At 42.4% G+C, this 17,449-nt stretch overlaps 1 protein-coding gene across 6 annotated transcripts in view; it reads right to left on the bottom strand.

Annotated features, from left to right (window-relative positions):
* The window catches only part of GAB1 (GRB2 associated binding protein 1), a 125,567-nt gene that overhangs the window by 77,969 nt on the left and 30,149 nt on the right, over positions 1-17,449 (bottom strand). Inside the window, exon 1 of one of the 6 annotated variants that reach the window (XM_061142414.1) lies at positions 12,642-12,927. The exons of 4 other annotated variants lie outside the window; for them this stretch is intronic. Coding sequence is in view for 1 of the 2 variants with exons in the window: in XM_061142412.1 (XP_060998395.1) it covers positions 12,407-12,424 (18 nt within the window). In the remaining variant the exon portion in view is untranslated. Of the gene's footprint in view, positions 1-12,406; positions 12,561-12,641; positions 12,928-17,449 lie in introns of those variants that run through there. One more of the 6 variants, XM_061142412.1, reaches the window with a different exon arrangement.

Below are 17,449 nucleotides of genomic sequence, written 5' to 3'. Positions count from 1 at the left end.
ACAGCTATTATCCATGTTTTATCTCCACTAAATTGACATTAAAAATGGAGTAGGCAGTGCGTATAGCACTCAGACACCTGTGACATATCATTATGGAAGAAAAATATTTCCAGGAATTCAAATTCCCAAGTACTGCTTTACAGATTGAGGAAACGGCAGAAAACTGTGAGACTGACAAGAAAGACGTGCCTGTCACAATTTAGCCATTGCTAAGACCAACTAGAAATCAGTTTCTATTTCACAATGGGAGTTACTAAAACCACAGAAAACCCCCACAATTAGGGAACAAAAGTCAGAATCAAGTCTAACCCTGGAGGACGTTATCTCCCGCCCCTCGTCGCAACGCCGAGGGCCCAGAGACACACATTTGTTTGTAGATATGAAAAGAGAAAAAAAGGATTGTCATGGCTCCAGCTAACAAATCATTGCCCCAAGTTTCACACTAATGGTCATATGATCCCTCAAGTGCTGTTTCTCAGACAAACAGTCTCTTCTTTTATAAAGTCAACGAATCACCAGAAAGGCCTAGGCCAAGCAAGCTCCAGTACTTTTTAAATGACGGTACCTCTTAACAGAGGAAAACAGGACTTTGAGAGAAATATTTCAGGAAAAGTGAAGGTAGGGAGGCTCAGGAAAATGTCTGATAAAATTCCACTGTCTTTCCAAAACAACAAAAACATCGTTTCCCAAGCCCCTAACACAAAAGCAGAACAGAAAATAAAAGCGTGTTCTCAAGCAACATGATACGTGAGAAAAACACACTTTCACTCTCTATTTCAACGAATATTTTCCCCACAGGGTTACATTACTTACAGAGAAAGAAAAAGACAATATAGAGTGAACAGTCCCCAAAGGTCACATCTATTTATATATACACAAACACTCCAGACATATACAGCTTCAGGGAGAAATTTTACCTGCCTTCAACAAACATTCAGTTAACTGAAGAGAAGATTTTCAACCATAGAACAACAATGGAGAAAGATGTACAGCAAATCAGCGTTAGTCTGTCTAAATCGAAAACAAGTCAAATGACCACTAAAAAAAGAGATAGAGGTTTGCAGGGTAAGAGAAAAAAAAAAAAATTACTAAGATACTACATAAGATTCTGGTCCATCAGCATCAGTTACGAGGAAAATGGCAAACACACCTTTCGTGCCTAGAAGGACAGCTTCGCCATACCTCTGATATCCATTATCCTATTCAGGACCAGCCCAGGAAAGTAATATACGCCCTCAGAAACACTGGCCTGGCCCGCACCCAAGTCAGTGACTTCAACTGCTCCACATTAATAACAAAAGCCATACAGAGTGGACAGGCGGGGAGAAAGATGAAAGACCAGAGCAGACTTCTAAGAGCAAATCTATCTGCTGTGCAAGTTGCTGGCCAAGCCCTGATCCTCCTTGATGGAAAATAATCTGCTCTCTTTGGAAAACCTATAGTCATTTCACGCAACGGTTTGAAAGTCTGCATGATACTCTAAGAACAACAACAAAAAGATTTTCATGGTAATAGACTGCAGTAAACATGGACTTGTTATGTGCCAGAAACGGTTGTGTACACTGCACACAAATTAACACGTGCGATTTCTCTGACATAAGTGCTACTAGCCTTAGTTTACAGATCTGAGAACTGAGGCACTGAAATGCTGAGTGACTTTCCTGAAGATCACAGTGCTAGTATAGTTGAACCCAGGCCCTTAGGCTCTGGTTGGCCAATGACTTAACCATGACACCGGGCTACCCTGTGCTAAATCCTGCTAGTGCCTCCAGCCCTCTGGACCTTAACCCAGGGATACCCAACCTCTGGGATCTAAAAATGGCTGATGATCTGAGATGGAGTTAATGTAATAATAATCAAGTTCACAATAAACATAAAGTGCTTGAGTCATCCCGAAACTATCCTCCCCCTCCCTGGTCTGTGGAAAAATTGTGTCTTCCACGAAACCAGTCCCTGGTGCCAAAAAAGGTTGGGGACCGCTGAGCTCTCAGACACTGCTACTCCACAGGCCGCAATTTTGCTGCTGCTTTCTGGCTGCTCCAGGGGCTGGAGGGGAAAGGCAGAGAGCTACCTTCCATGGAGTGCACTACTTTATGTCAGCCCCTTCAGAAAAGAGGAATGTTCTCTTCTATCCTGCGAGTGGCTCAGCTGGTAAAGAATCTGCTTGCAATGCAAGAGACCTGGGTTCGATCCCTGGGTTGGGAAGATCCCCTGGAGAAGGCAATGGCAACCCACTCCAGTATTCTTGCCTGGAGAATCCCACGGACAGAGGAGCCTGGTAGGCTATAGCCCGTGGGGTTGCAAAGAGTTGGACATGACTGAGCGACTAAGCGTGCGCACACACACACATATCCTATGATCTCAGCATTGTTATTGTAATTCCCATTGTACAGATGAAAATCAGATTCTGAGGTTAAGTATCCTGCGTGAGGCTAGTGAGAAGCAGTGCTGGCGTCTGAACCTAAATCTGTTTTTTACCTGTTCCGTTTTCCCGCCACTACAGAAGGCGTCTCCTGCCTCAGTCACAGATTCATCCCTTAACTGGGGGAGGCATCCAACAGCCACAGGTGAACTCCCTGATTTTAGCTAATTGTTTCACAAATGAATGCTGCCTGGATGATCAGGAGGAACACCAAGGGGAAAAAAAACGGCAGTAAAATTCCAACACAGCAGCCAAAAAAAGAAACCCTCTTACACTGCAGAAAATTCCAATTAATTAGCAGAAAGCACATTTTCTGTGTACATACTCAGCACTGCTGAAGAGTGAATTATCAATGTACAGAACTGGATATTTCTGGTGCACATAACCTCTGCAAATCATATTACATTTTAAATGCACTGGAGGAACTTGCTATAGAAAAGGATTCTGTGATCAAATCCCTCTGTAAAGTCAAAAACTTTTTTACATTCTCTAAGTCAGGGGTCCCCAACCTCCAGGATCTAATGCCTGATGATCTGAGGTAGAGCTGATGTCATAATAATAGAAATAAAGTGCACTAGAAATGGAATGGGCCTGTACCATCCCGAAACCAGGCCCCTCCCCCAACCCATGGAAAAAATGTCCTCCACAAACCTGGTCCCTGGTGCCCACAAGGCAGGGAACTGCTGCTCTAAATCTCTGATATTCAAAAGCAGGCATAGTCTATTTTACTCATGAGGTGTACAATAATCCAAATTACTTTGTATTCTGCCTTCAAATGGAAGAATTGGACCATTATACATTTCCCCACTTTTCCCAGCCTGTGGTTCTCTAAAGTTCAAGTTGCCAGTCACATATCAGCATATAAATGAAGATCTGTATCTTAGCGAAGAGTTTCTTGAAATGAAAAGAATAAAAGCAATCAAAAGATTGATGATTAAAAGTAGCAGGAGACTGTGACTCACAAAATGTACAGATATGAAGGCTTCAGATTTCGAGATCCTCACTTTATGGATAAGAAAACGAAGGCCCAAGAAGTAAAGGATCTTTTCTAAATCTTTGCTAGAATCAGTAGGAGAAACACTAATATCCAATTAAGTGGTGCTGCGTGGTCCCGAATGGACTCCCTTAATGATGTGAGATAACATAGCATTGCAAGTTCTAACAGAGCAGAAAGTGTGTCTGTGTCTGGCTTCTGCAGCTCCTACAAACTGTTCTGCTTAATAAATGGTAGTAATTCTGTCTACAGTGGGAGAAGGGAATCAGAGGTGGTATGGTAAGACTACCTGCTACTTCCTTTCTGATCTGTATAGGCTGTTAGGTAGATTCTGGGATTTCAATGAACAGCTGGGCACGTGAGTGCCAATTTTGCACACAGAACAGAGAGTGTGTGAGTGTGCTAATAAGTTGTTTCTGTTGTGTCCAGCTCTTTGCGACCCCATGAACTGAAGCTTGTCCGGCTCCCCTGTCCATGGGATTTTCCAGGCAAGAGTACTGGAGTGCGTTGCCATGCCCTTCTTCAGGAGATCTTCCCTACCCAGGGAGGCCCAGATGTAGTGCCTTAAGGATATCCTTTGAAAGGGCTCAAGATCTGAAGCCATGAAACATCTGTACATTGGTTTACTGGTCCAGCTTGAGGTTTCTCTGCTCCTGACCTCTATGATTGCTTCCAACATTAAATGTTATTCTGTTTAGGTCTGAAATTTACAACTTTGACACAAAAAACAATATTTTACTAAGCCCCTTTTAATGTGCCTGTTTGGTGGGGTACTGTGAATTTTACACATTACAAATAGTCCCACCTGACCTGGCCCAGTGAATGAGGTGGGGGATGGGAAAGACTGGCTTTGCAAGGGCCACTGAGCCCCCATTTCCTTTCCTAATACCACTTCCCCCAGAAAAGCTCCTGGGTGGGGGATGAGGCCCACAGCACTTGGAATTTTACCTCTAGGATCAGAGTCTAGGACCAGGTTTGTACCATCAAAAATATGTTCGCCAGGCTGTGGTCCCTCCAGCCAGGCCGCCCCTGTTTGGTGTCCAGCGAAGCTTTGAGCAGAAGGGGGCCCCTCGCGCAAGCTGGTCAACGGCAGGGGCTGCCGACACTGCAGAGCTGGTCTGAGTCCAGAGGCGCGGGTCACAAAGAGGCCAGGGCCACTGGGAGGCCAGCCTGGAGTGGGAGCCCGGCTATGTAACCTGAAACTTGAGAAGGTGATTAAGAAAGACATACTCAGACACGGAGAGAATGGAGCGGTTTGCAGCCTAGAAAATTGAGAGCATGAGAGAGCGACTACTTAGGAAATTCCAACTAACCGTCTCAGAAAGCAAATGCTATTGTCTCCCAAAGACCTTAAAAGAATGTCTACTCATTGTGTCTGTGAGCTACCTGGGATCTCATTTGTCATTAAACATCAGGAGAGTTGCTACCAATACAAGGGTGTCAGGAGAAAGAAAGAGCCTGGTCACAGCACTCTCACAGTTAAAGAAAAGAACAGCAGAACTTACACTGTGTCTGTGTGTGTGAACAGAACTCTACAGCTTACAAATCACTTTCCTGTGTGCTTTCTGCTCTGATCCCTTCTGATCCCTACAACTACTTCACGGCATTTGAATAAACTGAAGTCCAAGAGGCTGACTTACTGCTCTAAGAGGTTCAAACTGCTATAGAAAAGGTCTTTAGGTTCACCTGGGGCTCTTCCACCATGCCAAGTCTCTTTAGAACTACTTATCCTCAAAACCCACATTTGAAGAGAAAACAAACATATTCTTATGCATTAATTTTTTCCCCCCAGTTTTAATGTCTAGCACTGAAATAGTCTGGAGTTTGAAAATCATGAAACAGCATTTGCTTTTTTAATTTATCTTACTGAAGTATAGCTGACCTACAAAGTTGTGTTAATTTCTGCTCTAAAGCAAAGGAAGTTACACACACATCGATATTCTTTTCCACATTCCTTTCCATTATGGTTTATTATAAACTACTGAATATAGTTCCCTGTGCTATACGCTAGGACTTTGCTGTATATCTGTTTTGTATAGAATAGTTTGCATCAGTTATTCCCAAACTCCCAATCCTCTGCTTCCCCACGTCTCCTCCCCCTAACAACCACAAGTCCGTTCCCTATATTTATTTTTTTTATTTTATTTATTTTTTTTGTTCCCTATATTTAAACAGTGTTTTGATACACTGCATAGGACTGTCCCTTTGCTGCAAAGCATGTTAGCGTACGACGGGTTAACTAAGCTTTAAGGGCTAGTCTGGAAACTTCAGCATCACACATGCTATCCTATTGTTTCTATGGGAAGTTCTGTTCCAAGCTCCAGTCACCTGACTTAAAATAAAAGAGAGCTTTTGGAGCATATGAACACAGCCTAAAAATAATCACCCCTGCAAACTAAAGGCATTTTCTTGGATTTAATTTTTCTTTTCCATTTCATTTAAATGTATACAGGCATACACAGAACCTGTTTTCATGGAGCATCATGTCCGGTATGAAAAGCTAAGAATTTCAGCATAAATAGAAGAGATTTCACCAAATACTCCCACATGTGACAAGTGTGGATTACATAAAGAAATGGGAAAGTCCCCTTCTACCCTAGAACTGTGCCAAGACATCTGACATGCACATATCTGCCAGGAGTCTACAGTTGGAATCCATGTTTTAGATAAATCAGCATAATATTATAATGATCCAAAAAGTTCAGAAAGGACTTCTTGCCAGGAGAACTGCTTTACAGCCCCTCAAAAGATCTGTTCTAAGAAAAATGTTTCCCTGCCAAGGATTTCAAATGCTAAAAGCAGAAGGGTAAGTTTCCAGTGCTGAATTTTCAGCAAATGACCCAACACATTACATGGTTGAAAGTTCTCTCATCAAGAATCAAGGTGCTGATTTAAGAAGATTTTTTACAAGTCCAGCATATATAAAAAGATAAATCAGAACAGGGTTGGGACCACTGGGTCTATTCAAGAACACAGATGACCAGAACATTGGGATAAATTCCATTAATAGGTTCACCTGATGCTTTTTGATTCTTTAAAGATGGATTTATCCACGATTTCTCAGAAAAGTTTCTGCTGTGTGGGTTCAGATGTGGATTATGCTTAAACCAAATTGAAACCACAAGAAAGCGCAATCAGGTGGAGTCTAAACATAATACTCTCAACCAAAAGTTCAGGCAACAATCTGTCAGTCGCATTTCACCCTACCTCAGATAGGAGTGAATGCGCGGATCCATGCCTCAGGATCCTGCCATTTCTCTTCTGCCCTCACTCAGGACAGTCCTTCCAGCAGAAACTTGAAAAAGACAGACTAAGAATGATAGGGATCGAAACAAAAGGCAGCTTACACGCATGAGAAACTCTGAATTGCCCAATTTCAGTCCCCGAGCGTCTCAGTCGGCTGATCCTCTATAATTTTTGATGAAGTACAACATAAACCTCTTTAAAGCTGTTTGTAGTCAAAAGGTACAAAGTGTGAGAACTGAATCCTCTTGGTTATTGAGATGAGTCTTAAAATAACCACAGCAGCTAACACTTAATTCAGTGTTCTTGCTTTTCTGTGAGAATTCTCAGTAAGATAGCAAATGCCCTTATAAAACACAAATTAACCTACAGTGGAAATAACTCATGGGGGAGACCACTGTCTAGCTATCTAGATCTATAAGCAACTCACTTTATGAAAAAGCCCAATTACTGTTACTTTAAATACTCTTCTGCTTCTTTATATATATATATATGTGCTTAAAACAGTCTAATATGAATCCTATACAGCTTCACAGGGCTGTGCCAGAAATCCAGTCACATGCTAGTGGGTTTGCTCTGCTCTTTTTTTAATCTAAAAAATATTCCATAAAAACTTTTTCTTTTTTCCGTGGTGGTAGCCTTTCAATTTTCTGTGATGTGAATCTTTATTCAGCTTTCTTATCTATTTCCTTAAGCTTATGTTTTCTTATGAGTTGCTTGAAAGAAGATACACTTTCACAATCTGTAAACAATCTTAAATAAGCCTCCAGTATAAATCAGTATTATCGCTCATACTTGTATTCTTTTTTCTATTCACCTATTGCCCTGGGCTACAGTTTTCTCAGGTACAAAATGGTATGTTAGAGTGGGGGTGGGGGGTATCGGGAGAAGTGGGGAAATAAGCTTTATGATTTCGAAGTTCCCTTCCAATTCCAGAGTTTTATTATTTGCTGGGTTTCTCTGGTCTGCATTTATCCTAGACATGAGCTCCTATAGAGTAGTGGTTCTCAGTGGGGGGGCGGGTAGAGAGGGGACTATTTTGCCGCCTGCCAGATGTTTGGCAATGTCTGCAGATATTTTTGTTTCAGCTGGGAGTGTGGTGTGCTACTGGCATCAAATGGGTAGACACCAAGGATGCTGCTACCTAAACAACCTACCATGGGCAGGTAGCCCTACAACCAAGAATCATCTAGGCCAGCACCATCAGTAGTGCTAGAGTTGTAGGGTTACAAACTCGGGAAACTAAATGGCCATCATATTCAGAAAGTTGTGGAAGCCACTTGCTAGAATAGTTACTACCTTTCCTATTCCTAGACAGACAGTTTGCATGCTTCACCTCCTAACAGGAAAGCAGAAAGCAACTGGGTTTATTTCTTCCTTTCTCCCCCTATTTCTCTCTTCCTCTCATCCAAACCCACAGAATGATCCATGCTAGAGGCAGGATGGATAAGCCCTAGTCCCTGCCTTCCTGGTGCTACCACCGAGTGAAGGAGACAGAAAATGAACAGTGGCCAGTGCTCTGGATGTAGCAAGACGTGATGCGGCTTGCGAAAGCACATAGGTTCTTTCAAAGACCCATGAGGTATCAAATCTTCATTTAATCAGCAGATTTACCAAGGAGCTTTCAGTGGCAAGTTTTTAAACAGATAAATTCAACTAGAACACTCAGTTCCATTGAGAAGATGTTTTTCCATCTATCAAAATGATGAAAGTTGTTTCTCTGCCATGAAGAGCAGCTTTATCTTTCTAAAGGAACATACCATCAAATGTGCCTCCAGGGAAACCAACAGTATTCCAAGGACTGCTGGGTGCTCTGGTCCTACAAGTTCATCCTGGCATCTTTTTGTGGGAAAAGGTGAGTAAGGAAGGTCCAGAGGTCAGAGCTGTGACTATAGCTTGGGAACCACTGCTTTCTAGGATACTCTGGGATGTACCCAAGGGAACCATACAATTTTTCTTCCAAACCAAGGCACTTCTGAGAGCGAGTTACGCCAGGACACAGTACAAAACAGGATCAGTGTTCACCGAAGCCATGACTGCTACGCTGTGGTGACCCTTCTGAATGTCTGATGGAAGACGATGCCCACAGGAGCCTCGGGATAGCCTTGGGCACTGAGCAAAAGTGTCACTTCCACTTTCTTAGTCAACTAACCATCAGCGATGGTCAAAAGGAAAAGAAATATGATACCCAGGACAAAGTTGACACAGTCAAATCTGGAAAATCCAAACACACTCTGTGAATCTAAAGTATAAGATTCCCACCAGTGTGGTCCAGATGAACACAGTCTTTTCTCTGGAGCTTGTGAAAGGCAACAAAAACTGTGAAACTGTTTCTAGTCTATCAACTTAGATGGTATACTGATCCTTGTAACACACCGACCCTCCAATAAGCGCAAGTGCATTTCTGGTACTTGTAATCAAGGCTAGTCCTCCGCTAAAAGTCATGTGACTTGGCAAGTTTGGTGAGTTTAACCACACTCTGGCCCACTGTGGCCCATAAGAGGCAAGGGACAGTCTCAGTAACTCTCCCCTTTAAAGTCACATGACCAGCAAGGTGGACAGGTTCCTGGGCATTTGAGTGAAGCCAAAATGTTCTAGGGCTTCCCAGGTGGCTCAGTGGTAAAGAATCTGCCTGCCAAGCAGGAGACCCAGGTTCAATACCTGGGTCTGGAAGATTCCTTGGAAAAGGAAATGGAAACCCACTCCAGTATTCTTGCCTGGGAAATCCCATGGATAGAGGAGTCTGGTGGGCTGCAGTCCATGGGGTCACAAAGTAAGACACAACTTAGTGACTAAAATCACCAGTCAATGAAGATGTTCTACACTAAAATCTAGAAACTCCCAGAAAACAGGATACCTTATGTTTTGGGAAATAAAAATATTCCCAGGATCGGTAAAGTCAAGTTTGCCTTTCTTCTAACCTATCAACAAAGGTAACCTCTTAAGAAAACCTTATAATCTTATAGGGAGCTTGTGAATTAACAGCCAAACCATAAACATGTCATAATGCTCTGGGCACGAGAACTCAGGCTACGTGTGCGAGCTGCCCTGCGAGCGGGCCTGGGAGGCCCCAGGGAGAGCCAGAAGCGGCAGCAATCCTGGTACCACCACATCTCCTCCTGCTGTCTTTAAGCTTCATCAGAAGCAAGATTAAAAATAATAATAATAATCCTGGGAAAGATGATACAACCTTCACCAAAGTCAGAAGGCTCAATTATTCAACTTCCATTTGACCCCAATGTCCTAGATTTGATCAAGGGAGAGACTTAAAACTGGCAACTGGGGCCCATTCTGAAAAGAGGGAGCAGAGGCCACTTTTCATCCTTAGGAACCAAGGGAGTCGCTACAGGCAAGCTCACCACACATGAAGGCAGAGGTTCCAGAAAAAAGGACACATACAAAAAAACGAAAGCACAGACAAGGAAGCCTGGTATCAATTCAAATACAATCCTACGGGACAGATGTCAAAGACTCGGGGTAAAAGGGAACGTTGGTAGCTTAGTGTATTTCCAATGTCATGTCAAATTACCCTAATATGTTGTTTGGTAAGCCTGCCTGGTGTCAGAGAGAAATGCCATGAAGAAAATGTCTCTGCATTTTTCCAAAAGGTCTGAATAAAATGAAGATATGTGAGCTGGGTGACATACTTAAGGATTGTTGTTCAGTCACTCAGTCATGTCTGACTCTTTTGCCACCGCATGGACTGCAGCCCTCCAGTCTCCTCTGTCCATGGAATTTTCCAGGCAAGAATACTGGGGTGGATTGCCCTTTCCTCCTCCAGGGGATCTTCCTGACCCCGGGATCAAACTCATGTCTTCTGTGTCTCCTGCTTGGCAGGCAGATTCTTTACTATTAAGCCACCTGGGAAGCCCATCATAGTTAAGGGGAGTGACAATTATTTGAAATACCATCCTCAAAGAATATTAATTATTGAACTGTAACCCGAAGGAATGGCCTTGTGTCATTATTCTTTTTTAACTGAGTACTTATATTAATCACTTAGAAGAAGTCTGAGAATACCCTTATCAATTTTATAGATGGCATGAAGTCAGATGAAAGATAATATTCAAAAGAATCTGAATGCAGAAGACTGCATGGACAGCAATGAGATGACATTTTAATAGAGATAGATAAGAGCCCCACATTTAAGTACAGTATCAGTTGTACCAAAAGAAACACTGGAGACTTAACAGTATTTTAACAGTGAGAGTCATAAGTAACACAGTTGTTTAAAAAGAAAAGCAAATTCAATCCATGGCTGCATTACAAAAATTAAATAAGCAGATCAAGGGAAGAGACAGTCTACCAGGTGACACCCAAGTTGAAAACACATCTAGGGAATGGAGGTAAACCCTGGGAGCAGTTTTTCAAGAGGAAATTGATTATCTAGAGAAAGCCCAGGATAGTTAAGTGTACAGAAATCATAGCATCTGAGAAACTGTTGACAAAACTGTGAAGGTCTGGCCTAAAGAACACTCTCTAGGGGAGATGATGGCTTTCTTCAAGTACTGAAAGGCTATTTCGGGAGCACAGGGAACTATATTCAATAGCCTGTGATAAACCACAATGGAAAAGAATATGAAGAAAAAATATATATGTATAACTGAGCCATTTGACTATACAACAGAAATTAACAATTTAACATTGTAAATCAACTATACTTGAATTAAAAAAAAAAAAAAAAAAAGACTTATCCTGGGAACATCCCCTGAAAGAGTTCAGGTTCGCCAATGACTTTCTAGAATGTAAAGGCAACACTCCAGGTCCAGGAGGACAATCAGAAAGCAAAGGAAACACAACCTCTGTGTCTGCACTCTGTTTACACAGCCTGAGATGGAATGGGGCTTTTTGGCAACAGTTAACTCATAACGAACTTAGGTTTCTCACGTGAACCAAGCGAACAGCTTTCAGGCCCAGCAATTAGCACCACTGGTCGGTCATCACATTGCACATTTCTGTTCCCAGTGTCCACTTCAATCCACTAGAACACAAGTCTCATGAATGCAGGAGGAGTTCTGTGCTGTTCACAGCTGAATATCCCACACCTAGAACAAGTCCTGGCCCCTAGTGGACATCCAGTTAATACATACTGAACAAATGAATGACCGTTAAACAACAACCAACAAAAAAACTATAATGGGGACAAGAGATAAAGGGCAAGACAGCAGCCTGGTTCTAAGCAGCTCCCAAAGAGAGAACAAACAACCACTCTAAGTTACAGGAAGGGACTTTCAATCCAAGAAAAACCTCCCTGATCATTAGGACTGTTCCACAACAGAACAAGCTGCTCCTTCAAGTAAGGTTTTGTTCTCTATAGCTGCAAATATTACACTAGATGTCTATTCATCTACTAAACTAGATAAATAGGAAGTCTGCACTTCCTATTCCTATCCAGTTCTTGATGCCTGAACCGGGTAACCTCAAATACTTCTGAGACTTGAGATTCTTCATAGAAACAAGTTACATGGCATCAGTGAGGATGACTGGGATATCCCCTTTAACATCTGGGCTGGACACTTTCCAGCCCACTCCACTAGATCCACCCTCCACTAGATCTACCCTCCACCTGGTCCTGCCTGTCCTGCTCTGAGCTGGGGGAGGCGAACTTAAGACTACATCCTGTGTCACGGCTGGTTCTCTGGCTTTGGGATGAATTTGGTCAACGGGGATAAGAGAGAGAGAAGGCGGAGGGTAAGGGACTGAACCTCTGGCTGCAGGCCTATGCGTCCCTTGACCAGAGACCTCACCTCCTGCAAGGCATCCATCTCAACACAGCCATCCCTCCTGGGGTTTGGGAATATTCCTTCCTCTTTCCTCTTCAGGTGCGGGCACTGGCCCTTGCCCAAGGCTCCTACTCATCCGTATATGCTCGCCTTTGGGTAAGCAGTCTTTTGATCCAGTGTGCCTCAGATTATCCAACTGGAGCGTGCCACTTGCTTCCCACCAAGGCCTGACCCACGTACCAGCGAGACGGGGACTCACCCAGGGTCTGTCTGAATGCTCTCAGGGACGGGCGGGTTCTGGAGGGCTCTGGTTCACAGTTCTAATTGTCAGACATGCCTCCTTTCTATTCAGCCAACTCCATCATCTCATCCATTCATTCAGTGCTGCTATGATAACACTAGGCTTTTCACGGCTTTGAATCCAGCTTTCAAAGCCAGTCACGACACTGGGAAGGCAGTGCAGCCTGCAACAGCTTACAGCCCGTCTCATGTCTCAGCACAACCACTTAAGCGGTTCGATTTCCTCTGCGTTCTGTAACAGCAGCTTCCCCGTGAAGCAAGCACACTGGCTTCACAGTCAATCCCTCCTTCAGAAAAAGGAAGCCGTGGCAGGCTGTCACACAACAGTATCAGACTTTGGACACCAACAGCCGTTAACAGGAAATCATGTATATATTATGTTCTTCCTCCAAAAACGAGTTTATGAAAATGAGCAAACACCACCAAATGTCTCTTCTTCATCTCTTTTTATGGAGGCTGCCTTTCTGTGGAAATTAGAATAATAGCATGTTTTCACCTGCATTGATTTTTATCTTATAAGGAATGTATCCAGTAGGGAAATAAGTGTCTTTTCTTACTGCCAACAGAGTAGTACAAAATGAATGAAAATATTTGGTAAGAACCAGTATTTCTTTTCATGGCCTAGTGTCACAGCAAGCATTAAGCAAACAAAACATCAGGTGGGAAAACAGCACATAAACCCAGATGGATTTAGACAAAAGAAGATAAAGACTGTTTTTTAAGTTATTAAATAATGAGGAGCAAAATCTTGAGAACTGCCCAAAAGATGAAGAAAAACCTCCATAGGAATCTACTGCCGAAAACGATGACTTGCATATCATAATTATTTTTAATTGTACATATTTATAGAAATTTGGCATCTGTGGCAACTTAAGATAGGCAGAAATGGAGAAGATAAAAATGAAAGCCATACGACTTCTCTGGGGGTAGAGTGGATGGGAAGCCACCTGCCAACGCAGGAGACATGGGATCAGTCCCTGGTCAGGGAAGATGCCACAGGCAGTGGAGTGACTAAGTACGTGAGCCTCAACTACTGAAGCCCGTGCAAAGAGCCTGTGCCCAGCAACAGAGACCCAGCACCGTCAAAAATAAACAAAAGAAGTATAAGATTCATATGAAGAAAATATGAAAAATTTTTTTTTACAAAATACAAGCCTTAAAAAAAAAAATTAAAGCCTTAAAACTTTCATTATAATTCCTCCTGCAACAAGTTTTCAAACTGCTCAAATATCTAAGTTTTGGAAAATCATAGGATGATAGGGTAGCATCATCTACTCCAGAAACAGTACAGTCCTATTTGGGGGCCGGCGGGGGGAAAGCACTGTTATTAAAAGAAAACAGAAACTAAGTGAATCCTAAGAGTTGAGGTGCTTACTTCTTCCAACAGTGTGCAGCTGTCCTGTTCTGCCTGGGGCTCCCTTTCACTGACCTTTGACCATGTAAAGTAATTGGCACTAGAATATGACATTCTTTGCTACACTGGCAGGAACCTCTGTCTTTTTTTTTTTTTTTTTTTTCTTCCTTCAAAAAAACAGGACCTACCAGTAACATCTTTCTTCCTGTTCAAAGTCCTGTGGATGGAGCTGAAAACACTAGCCTAGAAGCAGAGTCCCTCCCCTGTTACACCCGAGGGGAGCCTCTGTGAATGGCCTCATCAGCAGAACTTAGATCTGCCACAGAACTGGCTCAGTCGGTTAAGAATTCACCTGCAAAGCAGGAGACCCAGGCTTGATCCCTGGGTTGGAAAGATCCCCTGGAGAAGGAATGGCCACCTGCTCCAGTATTCTTGCCTGGAGAATTCCATGGACAGAAGAGCCTGGCAGACTACAGTCCATGCGGTCGCAAAGAGTCATACAGGACTGAGCAACCACCACCACTTCAGAATTTGCAGCTCAAGCCCTGATGTAATGTTAGTCTAAACATAGCTTCAAAAAAAGCTGAAAGATGGGCCCTCAAGCCCTTGCTCTTAGGGGGAAATTTATGACAGCCTGTTTTATTGAGGCTTCAGTGGTAACTGGTTCCTAGAACTTATTCCTCTGGAAGGGAAGAGGGAAAAAGCAAACATTTAAGGACATATCCAAACATGACACATATAATATCAAAGTGAAAAGCAACTGCTCTGGGGCTCTCCTGTAAAGAGACACGCTCCAAACATTTTCCTCACTGGACCAACGTATGTTCTCACTCTTGCTCTCTCCCATTTCAATTTGGGGCTTCTAAGTATATTGATAAAATATAGAATTTCCTTTCTAGAGACAGTGAAGATTTCCCCAGTCCTCCTACCAGACCCTGGATTCAGTCCAACAAACATGTATTGAGTTCCAGTTATATGCTAGGCACTGGGTCACTGTGCTAATAATGAGAATACAGCTATTTCCAAAAATGTAGGTATCCTCCTTAATTCCTGGTTCAGTTTTTTGGCATCCTGACTAGAAAGAGTAATTATCAATTATGGCCTTAGTCTTATGACACTCAGGTGATCGCCAATGATTTAACTCACCAATTTAAAAACTGGTTGTCAGTCGCTCAGTTGTGTCCAACTCTTTGTAATCCCACAGACGGCAGCCCACCAGGCTCCTCTTTCTTTGGAATTCTCCAGGCAAGAATACTGGAGTGGGTTACTGGGATCTTCCCAATCCAGGGATTGAACCCGGGTCTCCTGCACTGCAGGCAGATTCTTTACCATCTGAGCTACCAGGAAAGCCCATATTTACTGACTTTTGGCTACTTGCAAGGTTGTTTCTTTTTTTTTTTTTTTGCAAGGTTATTTCTAATAGCAACAGAAATGTTCCTGTCTCAGGCACTAAAATTTGAAATGAGGGAAAGTAAGTAACCATGGGGGTCGCAAAGAGTCGGCCGCAACTGAGTGGCTAAACTGAAGTAATGAAAAGCACACGCTGAAACTATGGCACAAGGAACTGTGACGATCTGAAGGAAGAGAGGTTATTTATCACTCAAGGGATCAAGGAAAAAACATTCTAAGAGGAAGTAGCTTCTTTTTTCATGTATTTTTTAATTGGAGGAAAACTGCTTTCCAATGTTGTGCTGGTTTCTGCCATGTAACAATGCAAATCAGTCATAATTATACATCCATCACCTTCCTCTTGGGCCTCCCTGCCCTCCCTCCGCCCCAGCCCTCTGAGTCATCACACAGCACCACGCTGGGCTCCTTGTGTTATATAGCAACTTCTCACCAGCTGTCTATTTCACACACGGTCGTGTCTGAAACGACCACCTAACTCGGCAATCCCACTGCTGGGAACATACCCTGAGAAAACCATAATCAAAAAAGACACATGTACCCCAGTGTTCACAGCACTGCTATTTACAACAGCTGGAACATGGAATCAACCTAGATGTCCAACAACAGACAAATGGGTCAAGAAGACGTGGTCCATATACACAGTGGAATATTACTCAGCCAAGAGAGGAATGAATCTGAGTCAGTTTTAATGAGGTGGATGAACGCAGAACCTGTTACAAAGAGTGAAGTAAGTCAGAAAAACAAATACTGTATATTAATGCCTATGTATGGAAACCTGGCGAACCGTAGTAATGAACCTATATGAGGGGGAGGCATGGACATGCAGACATAGAGAACAGACTGTGGACACAAGGAAGCAGCCCTGGAGGCAGTCTCCAAACCAAGAAACAGTATAGTGAGAGCCCAGCCATGAAAAGGATGGGATGTGAACACAGGGAGGAAAGAGAAAACAGCCTTGGAGAATTGCAGAGGGTCGTGAGGATCACAAAATTTTCAATTAAAAAGTAAATTTAACCCACTTGGGATAAACCAATTGTGAAATAGCTATACAGTAGAAGATTATTTGGCAACAACAAGGTGTAATGTTCTGATATATGCCAACAACAGGGATGAACATTAAAACCATTAGGCAAGTGAAAGAAGCCAGATACTACAAGAGGCCACATATTATATAATCCCATTATATGTAACAGCCAGAATAGGCAAATCCATATAGACAGAAAGTAGATTAGCGGTTGCCTAAGGCTGGAGGGAGGTGTGTTGCAGGGAGATGGGAATTACTGATAATGTTATGGGATTTCTTTTTTTAAGGTGATGAAAATGTTCGGGAGTCAGATAGTGGTGACGGATATATAGCTCTGTGAATCTACTAAAACCCAGTGAACTGCGCCCTTACATAAAAAGGTGAACTTTATAGTATGTGACTTATACCTCAATAGAGCTGTAATAGAAAATAAAATCAATTCATTTAATATTCATGTTTATATAGAATTTAATGCCTAGGCTAGTGCCCTATACGTATTTTCACTTTGACATATGTATCAATGATGTACAGAGGAATACCACATACTTATATAACACAAAACATTAACAGCAGGTTGAAATTTTTAAGTAAGGTTCACTGTCTTAAAACTTTCCTAGAAGAAATGAATCTATCTTAACTTTCCAAATCAGATGCATTTCGGGTACTAAAAAATAAATGACAAAATAAGCTACGCAAAGTTTTTTAACATGAGCACAAAGTAGTTACTGTAAGAAATCAGTGTCCTTTATATAGCATCAGGTTTAATTTTTGAACGCCATTTTTATTGAAACTCGGGGACTGTATTCCATTATATGTTTTCTAAGACCAAATAAAAAAGACCGATCATAAACTTTCAGATGCCAGTTTTGTGTGTGTTGATGGTTCATTTTTTTTGTTCTTAATTATAGAAAGTGGCCTGATACTGGAATTTAATTTTTTTTTTATAATTTTTATTGCTTTTTGGTGACACTGTGCAGCA

Source organism: Dama dama, chromosome 5 (genome assembly GCF_033118175.1).
Source record: "Dama dama isolate Ldn47 chromosome 5, ASM3311817v1, whole genome shotgun sequence".
Lineage (NCBI taxonomy): Eukaryota > Metazoa > Chordata > Mammalia > Artiodactyla > Cervidae > Dama > Dama dama.
The sequence above is the reverse complement of the archived record's forward strand: the minus strand, read 5'-3'. Positions and strand labels throughout refer to the sequence as shown.